Raw genomic sequence first — 8,896 nt, forward strand, 5'->3', positions numbered from 1 at the left:
GCTGAGAAGAGGGCCTGGCTGGCTTCGAAGCACAGGCAGGTTAAGGGCTTCTGATGGGGGATGGGCTTATCTGCTGGGGCAGGGTGTGTAATGTGGGGAAATGGGACTACCTGGGGAAGGGGGCTTGGCTCCAAGGGGGTATAGCAAACGACAAATAACGTACAAGGGAACTCCCATAAGGTTAACAGCTGATTTCTCAGCAGAAACTCTAAGCAAGAAGGGAGTGGCATGACATATTTAAAGTGATGAAAGGGAAGAACCAACAACCAAGATTATTCTACCCAGCAAGGATCTCATTCAGGTTCGATGGAGAAATCGATTAGCCCCACAACTATTAAGGAAAACAAGTTTGTAATTTTAATGCTCCCCCAACAGCAATCTTTTGGCCCAGATGTTTTCACTGAAGAATCCCACCAAACACTGAAAGAATTAACACTGTTACATAATCCCTTCTAGAAAAACAGAAGAGGAAGGAAGACTTCCAAATTCATTTTATGAAGCGAGTATTACCCTAACATCAAAACCAAACAAAACAGTACTGAAAGAGAAACCTACAGGCAAATATCTCTCATGAAGGTAGATTTTTAAATCCCTAATAAAATATTAGCAAATAGGATTGAGCAATGTACATAAAGAATTGTAAACCATGACCAAATGGGGTTAATTTCAGGGATGCAAGACTGGTTCAATACTTGACAGTACATCAACGTAATCCACCATATTAATAAGCTAAAGAAGAAAAATCACACAAACAATTCAATTGATACAGAAAAAAATATTTGACAAAATACAATACCCATTCATGTTACAAAAGAAAGTCTCAGAAAAATAGAGAGGGGAATTTCCTCAACTTGATAAAGATCATCTACCAAAAAAAACCAAAAAAACCCTGCAGCTAATTCATACTTAATGTTGAAAGATGAAACGCTTTCCCCCAAGACCCAGAACAAAGCGAGCCTGCCCGCCCTCACCACTCTTATTCAATATAGTGCTAGAAGTTATAATCAGTGCAATAAGGCAAAAAAGGGAAATGAAAGGATACAGACTGGAAATATGAAATAAAACTGTCCCTATTCACGGGCAACATGATTCTCTACATAGAAAATTCCAACGAATCTACCAAAAAGAAATAAAATATAAAACACCTAGAAATAGTAAGTCAGTTGAACAAGGTCATAGAATACAAGATGAACATACAAAAGTCAACTGTATTTCTGTATGCTAGCGATGCACATGTGAACACCAAAATTAAAAATACAATACCATTTACAATCACTCAAAGAATGAAATGCTTAAATGTAAATCTAACAAAATATGTGCAGGACATATATGCTGAAAATTATAAAACATTCATGAAGAAAATCAGTGAAAATTTAAACAAATGGAGATACATACCCAGGTGTTCAACGTAGTAAAGATGTCAATTCTCCTCAAATTAATATATGGCTCTAACACAATTCCTATGAAAATCCCAGAAAGATTTTCTGTAGATATAGTCAAGATTATTCTAAAATTTATATGGAAAGACAAAGAATTAGAATAGCTAAAACAATTTTGAAAAAACAATAACATTGAAGGAAAGGGTCTACCTATATTCAAGATTCATTCCATAGTAATCAAGACTATGGTGTTGGAGGAGGGATAGATGCATTGATCAATGGAAAAGAATAGAGAATCCAGAAATAGACATACACAAATATGCCTAGCTGATTTTTGACAAAGATGCGAAACCAATTCAATGGAGGAAGCATAGCATTTCCAGCAAATGATGCTGGAGGAATTGGACCACCACAGGCAAAAGAACCTTGGCTCAAGCCTCAAACTTTACGTGAAAATAAACACAAAACAGATCACAGATTTCAACTTAAAACCCAAAACTATAAAACATTTAGTAAAAAAAAAAAAAAAGGACAAATTCTTTGGTATCTAGAGTTAGACAAAGAGTTCTTGACACCAAAACCATGACTTCGAGAGGAAAAAATTGATAAATTGGACTTCATCGAAATTTAAAACTTTTGCTCTGAGAGACACCAAGAGATGAAAAGACAAGTTACAATGTGGCAGAAAATACTTGCAAAGCACATATCCAACAAAGAACAAGCATCTAGAATATAGAAAGAAGTCTCAAAACTCAGCGGTGAAAAACAGTCCAGTTATAAAATGGGCAAATGACATAAAGATTTTACCCAAGAGGATACAGCACAGATGGCAAATGGGCACATGAAAAGATGAACGTGATTAGCCACCAGGGAAACACAAATTAAAACCACAGTGAGATGTCACTACACATCTATCAGAATGACTAAAAATAAAACATTATGACAACACCAAATGCTGGTGAGGATGCAGAGAAACTGGATTCCGCATACACTGCTGGTGAGAATGCATAATGGTAAAACCACTCCGGAAAATAGCTTCTTAAAAAACTAAACATACACTTATAATATTGCACTCCTGGGCATTTTCTCCCAGAGAAATGAAGCCTTGTGCTCACACAAAAAACCTGTATATGGGTGTTTATAGCAGGGGTTGTAACAACCCCAAACTGGAAACAACCCAGAGGTCCTTCAACAGGTGAATGGTTAAATGAACTACAGTACATCCGTATCATGGAATACTACTTAGCAATAAAAACGACTGAAGTTTTGATATATGTAAAAACTTGGACAAATGTCCACTTTCCTCCTTTGTAACAAGGAGGAGGTTGTCTCAAGAGCCTTCCCGTTTGGGAATTCAAGATACAGATGAGCAGAGTGGGGCAGGATGAGAGCATGTTTGAAAGAGCTTAGGGATTTTATTTTACTTTATTTTATTTTATTTTTTAGAACTTTTAGAGATTCAAAATAATCAGAAGGAAGTGGCTTGATGAAGGCCAACTGTCGTGCTTCATGGGAGCCCATTTTGGAAGCTGGGAACCCAGGAGAAGGGGAGTTTAGGGTAGGTGCATTCTGTTGGCACAAGACCAAGTCTGCTCAGCCGTAGTGAACTTTCAGGTTGTTGGTTTCTCACACTGAGATGGGACAGGGTGGACTTGAGGTCTAAACTGAAAGGATTCTGTGTTCCCAGGAACATAAGGAAATATCTTTGTTCTGATACGCAAAATTAAGGGTTCAGGGCTTCCCTGACGGCACAGTGGTTGAGAGTCCGCCTGCCGATGCAGGGGACACGGGTCCGTGCCCGGTCCGGGAAGATCCCACGTGCCGTGGAGCGGCTGGACCCGTGGGCCATGACCACTGAGCCTGCGCGTCCGGAGCCTGTGCTCCGCAACGGGGGAGGCCACAACAGCGAGAGGCCCGCGTACCGCAAAAAAAAAAAAAAAAAAAAAAATTAAGGGCTCGTCAGTCAAGGCAACTAAAGAACTGGAGAGCGCCACATTGCCTCCTGAACACTGGGAGCAATGACAAGTCCAGTGTCAGAGCACATTCAGCTGGTGTGACAGTATTTGTCATGTGATTCTCAAGCAGGACCAGTGTCTGCATTGTGTTCAGGCTAGGAAGTGAAGTACGCAGTTCAGAGTCCACGAAAACCTCCACAAGCTCAGTTGCTGCACGTAACGCACAAAGGCGGGATTTTACATCCGGGACAGGAACCCCGCTCAAAGCGGAAGCACCCGTTGCTACGTGGTCTAATGGGGGCATAGGTAGGGTCTCCCAACAGCCAATCCTAGTGCCAGGAGTGTTTAGGAGGCGTAGCCGCGGAGAGACAGTGGCCAATGGCAGAGGTCCGTTAATAGAGTGAGGGCAACGGCGGGTGAGGGGAACAGAGTACAGCCGCCAGGGGAGGCTGAGGAGCTCTCGCCAGTTCGGTGGTCAGACTGTTGACGTGAACTGGAGCGGTACTTCAGCCACCAAACTTCGATTCTCGCCCGCCCTTAAACATCATGGGAGATTCACAGAGTGAGCATCAGCGGATGTTACGACGCCACAGCCGCGAGAAGACAGAGCTGCAGGCCCACATTCAGGGCATGAAGAGCTCGATCCCCAAGAGCGACAAGCAGAGAAGAAAGCAGTTGCTCCTCGATGTGGCCCGCCTCGAGGCCGAGATGGAGCAGAAGCACCAGCAGGAGCTGGAGAAGTTCCAGGAGAGTTTCCCTGATAACAGCAGCCTCGATTCTGTCACTGAAGATCTGGCCAAGCTGGATCTCGAGAACAAGCCTCCTCACCTCTGGAGGGCACAGAGAAAGCACAAAAGAAAGGAGGCCTTCAAGAGAGAAAGCCAGGATTGGATGGACAAGGCTGAGATGGAGCATCTGGCCAGCTTGCGCCATGACGAGGAAATGAAGCTCGGCGCCATCCTGCGGGCCAAGAATCTGGAGGTGAAGGATATCCCGGCCGACGACCACTGCATGTACCGCGCCATCCAAGACCAGCTGGTGTTCTCCGTGACCGTGGGGAGCCTGCGGAGGCGCACCGCCGAGTACATGCGGAAGCACGTCGACGACTTCCTGCCCTTCTTCAGCAACCCCGAAACCGGCGACGCCTGCAGCCGCGACGACTTCTTGATCTACTGCGACGACATCGTGTTCAGCGCGTCGTGTGGAAGCCAGCTCGAGCTGAGGGCCCTGTCGCACGTCCTGCAGACCCCCATCGAGGTGATCCAGGCCAACTCGCCCGCCGTCGTCATCGGAGAGGAGTACACCAAGAAGCCGCTCACCCTGGTCTGCAAGCAGTACTCCGACAGCAGCGCGGAGCACTACAACTCGGTGAAGCCACTCGACGCCGGCTCCGGCGGGAGCGTGGCCCGGCGTCTCATCTAGGCCCGCTGCCGCCATCGCCGTGGCGGCTGCCGTTGGAGCCGAATCTGCCGCCGCCGCGTCTCCTCAGCAGGCTCCGCGTTTTTCCTTCGGTTTTCTCAGGGTTTTGTTTATTCATTTTACTTAGAGTTCACCCCCTCTCTCCTGCCCCGCCCCCGCTTCTTCCTCCCTCGCTCTTCTATCCTCCTCGATCGTGTCTGGGTTGCTTCTTTCACGGGGTAGGGGCACCGGAGGCCGGTGACCAGGAAGAGATCTGTACCGTCCTACCCTAGCGGAGTGAGTTTGCCAAGTTCTCACCTTTCTTGCCCTGAAGGGTCTCCGCGCCCCCACCCATGAGAACTGGCCACGTTGCAAGTAACTTTGGGGTTCAAAAAATGGCAACTTGGTTTGATGCGTTCTTCACTTGGGGAAAAAAATCAGCTTAGCTCAGAATCTTCCGGTTGCCCCGTGAATGTATTCATTACTTAAAGTTGGAGTTGATGTGAATGAAATGATTTGGGAATGCCTTTTGCTTAGTTCTTAGGGGAAACAAAATGTATCGTGGGCTGTTTGGGGGTTTTGCTTTCCACTTCAACCGGGCTACTCAGGAGACGTCTCAAGTTACAAACAAGACCTCCTCTAGGTTTTTTTTTTTTTTTTTTGGCTGCACTGGGTCTTCGTTGCAGTGTGGGGGCTCTAGGCGCGCGGATTTCAGTAGTTATGGTGTGTGGGCTTAGTAGTTGTGGCTTGTAGGCTCAGTAGTTGTGGCTCACAGGCTTAGTTGCTCCGCGGCCTGTGGGGTGGGGTCTTCCCTGACCAGGGCTCCAAACTGTGTCCCCGGGATTCTTAACCACTGAGCCACCAGGGAAGCCCTAGTATTTTGTTTTGTTTTTTCATAAAACCTTGTATGGTTGCAAATTAATTACAGTTGTTTAGATGTTTCCTGAATTCTAAATAATGTTTGTTAACTTTAGAAGTTAAATGTAAGCGTTAACTGTAGAAAGTAGATTTACCTAAACTGATAGGCTAGATAAGGCTTGCTCTAAGATGTGAAAGATCTCAATTTAATTTCCTTTATTAAATATAAGAAAGGACATGACTTTATTCAAGTAGTTGATTCATTTCATTATATCTGCAATTGATGTGAAGTAAGAAGAGACAAACTGATAGGTAGTTTAACTTACTGTGAGGGGTGACATCAACTAGTAAGTCTCCTTTATTCTCAGACATAAAAGGGTATAACGTTGTTCAAGCAATTGGTCCACTTTGTTCTATCTACAACTGGTATGAATGTGAAAGATCTGAACTTAGTCGTTTTCCTTAATTCTGAGAGATAAAAAGTATTTAAAGAGAGATTTTTAAAAGTATTAAAGTAGTTGATTCATTTTGTCATATCTGCAACTGGTATGAAGCAAAAAAGAAAGGGAGGAATAAACTTTTGTTGATATTTGAGACTTGTTGATATCTTGAATTTGCCAGAAAATGTAAAAGTGAAATGATTTGCAGTAAACAATTTAAAAAATTTAACCTTTAGATCCTATATTTCAGTGAGATTACTTAAATTCATTTAAATATTCTTTGTACACACCAAATGTTCTAAAATAAAATATACAAAGGGGAACAGTAGTTTGTTTAAAGAATAAAAGCAGTTTAAAAAAATACCTGGTTTTCCATTTTTGTATAGCTGACTTAGTTCATATAGAGTTTGTATCCCAGGATCGACTTCAGCAAAGGAATCCTGGAGGGTTAGGGAGCAGGAGTGAAGGGGGAGGACACAGTGACAGATGAGGCTTTTGGAAGGAGGAATGGGCCTGCAGTCTTGATGGTGGCCTGGAGTGGAATACCTCCCAGGGAAGGATTTAGGGAGTAACAAGATAGTTGAAGCTATCCTGACTTGATGTTTCACTCAGTGAAAACATCATGAAATGGTTTCAGTTAAGGATGTTCTCATTGCTATGCATGAAAAAGAATTCTCATTTTCAAAAACTTGCCAGTCCAGGGCTAGTTGCAGGAGGGAAAGAAGTGCCACTGTTTTTTTTTTTTTTTTTTCTTGAATGCAGGGGGTGGGGGTGGGAATCTGTTTTCAAAATACAAATATAGAAATCCTGCCAGATAGCTCACTGTGTAAATGTGTGCATCAGATACATTTTCAGATAGCCAGCTGGCTGAGAAGAGGAAGTCCCTGAGAAAACTAGGTATTTGGATGCATTGTGAGAAGAGAGCCTTTTATAGGGATGAGAATGCTGGCTGGGGAAGGGAGAATAGGCCAGGAAGGGAGGCACAATCTGTAGAAGGGGGCCTGGCTGGGAAAAAGGGTGAAAATTGGGGAAGGGGTCAGTCTAGGGGGATGAATGGGACGTGGCAGGGGAAAGGGGAACAGGCAGAAGAAGGGGAGACGGCTAGGTAAGGACACCTGTGTGGACTGGGGCACAGGGTGAAGAAGGAGGCCAGGCTAGGAAGGGGATAATGGAGTGAGGGCTGCCTATGGAAGGAGGACTTGGCTGGTCAAGGGAAAGAGGCTTAGTTGAGTTAGGAGGCAAAGGATGAGAAAGGAATCCTTGACTGTTAAAGGGGGAAAAGCCTGGGGAATGGCACCTGAGCAGGGAAAGAGATCTGGCTGGGAAAGTAGGCTTAAGCTGGGGAAGAGGGTGAGGCTGGGGAAGGGGCCTGCATGTGGGAAGGGGCCTGTCCTGGAAAAGGAGCACAGACTTGATAGGGTGGCACAAGCCGAGGATGGGAGACTGGCTGGGCTGGGGGAGATTGGGGGGTGAAAATATCCTGGCAGGGAAAGGTGGCCTGCCTGGGGAGGGGCTCTGGCAGGGGAATGGGGCCTGGGAGGGAGGCACAGGCTAGGAAAGGAACCTGGTGGCGGGAGACGTACGAATGCTGAGACCGACATAGGCTGGGCGTGGGATAATAGGTGGGTTGATGGACCTGGCTGGAAGAGGGGCATTAGCAGGTGGAGAGGGCCTGCTAGGGCAGGGATCCTGCCTGGGAACGAAGGCGTGTGTCCTGGCTGAGGGAGGGCACATGGTTGAGGAAAGGGACCTAGCTGGGGCCACAGGCTAGGGATGGGGAGAAGGTCTGGCTGAGGACGGGGAATAAGCTAGGGAAGGGGTTTGGTTGAGGAAGAGGTATACCGGTTGAGGAAAGGTACCTTACTGGGAAGGAGGCCCGCCTGGGAAAATGAGCTTAGACTGGGGGAGAGGCTGTTAGGTCCCTGGGTGAGGAGAACCTGGCTGTGGGGAGGAGTCTGGCTGGGAAAGAGTTCCCAGCGGGGGGGCATGTGTGTGTGAAGGGGTGCCGGCAGGGAAACATCACATGGTTGGGGAGGAGACTTTACTGGTGATGGAGAACTGAGAGAGGAGGATGCGTGGCCAGGGAAGGAGGCACTGGCTATGAAAGGCCAGTGAAGGGGGAACTCCTTGGAAAAGTGGTCCAGCTGAAAAGGGAAAAGGCTGGGCACAAGCACCTGGCTGTCAGAAGGAAGCCCCTTCTGGAGAAGGGGTCCCATGAGGGCAAGGGAACAAAGGGTTGCAAAGGGGCTTTGCCTGGGGAAGGGTAGCCTGGCTAAGGAGGCTGTCAACAGGGTCCCAGGTCGGGGAACAGGCCCTGGCTGGGTGAGGGGCCTGCGAGCAGAAGGGTCCTGCATGGGGAATAAGACAGGCTGGGGTTGAGGCCTGCCTGGGGAGGGGAGGCTGACAGCATAGGATGGTAAAGAGGCTGGGCTGTGGCCCAGGGTGGGAAAACTTCCAGGCAAGTGGCTAGAGGCTGGAGAGTTGGACACAGGCTGGTAAGATGGCTGGTTTAGAAAGGGGGCCAATCCAAAGAAGGAGGCATAGGCTGAGGAAGAGGTTCTGGCTGGGGAAAGGGGCCTGGCCGGGCAAGGGCACATAGGCTGGGGAAGGAAAACCAAGTTGGGTCAGGGAGCCTGGGCACGGGCTGGCGGGGGTGGGTGGGTAACAAGCTGGGGCAGGGGCCTGGGTAGGGTTGCTGCAAAAGAGGATACTGGCTGGGAATGTGACTCCGCTGGGGTGAGGGTCTAGGTGGGTAGAGGGGAAGCCTGCCTAGGAGGGGAAGGGAACCAGGCTGGGGAGCTAGCCTTGGCCAGGGAAGGGGGCATAGGTAGCTGGGGAGGCTGGTATAAACGGACAAAGAGAGCCC

At 47.2% G+C, this 8,896-nt stretch overlaps 1 protein-coding gene across 1 annotated transcript; it reads left to right on the forward strand.

The window, feature by feature from the left end:
* Positions 1-3,880: 3,880 nt before the first annotated feature.
* OTUD6A (OTU deubiquitinase 6A) lies at positions 3,881-4,756 on the forward strand. Its single transcript, XM_029240032.1, has one exon. It carries the CDS (start codon positions 3,881-3,883, stop codon positions 4,754-4,756), a length of 876 nt encoding a protein of 291 aa, XP_029095865.1.
* The last annotated feature ends 4,140 nt before the right edge of the window (positions 4,757-8,896 follow it).

Source organism: Monodon monoceros, unplaced genomic scaffold (assembly GCF_005190385.1).
Source record: "Monodon monoceros isolate NGI ecotype Baffin Bay Population unplaced genomic scaffold, NGI_Narwhal_1 Super_Scaffold_22, whole genome shotgun sequence".
In the NCBI taxonomy this organism is placed as follows: domain Eukaryota; kingdom Metazoa; phylum Chordata; class Mammalia; order Artiodactyla; family Monodontidae; genus Monodon; species Monodon monoceros.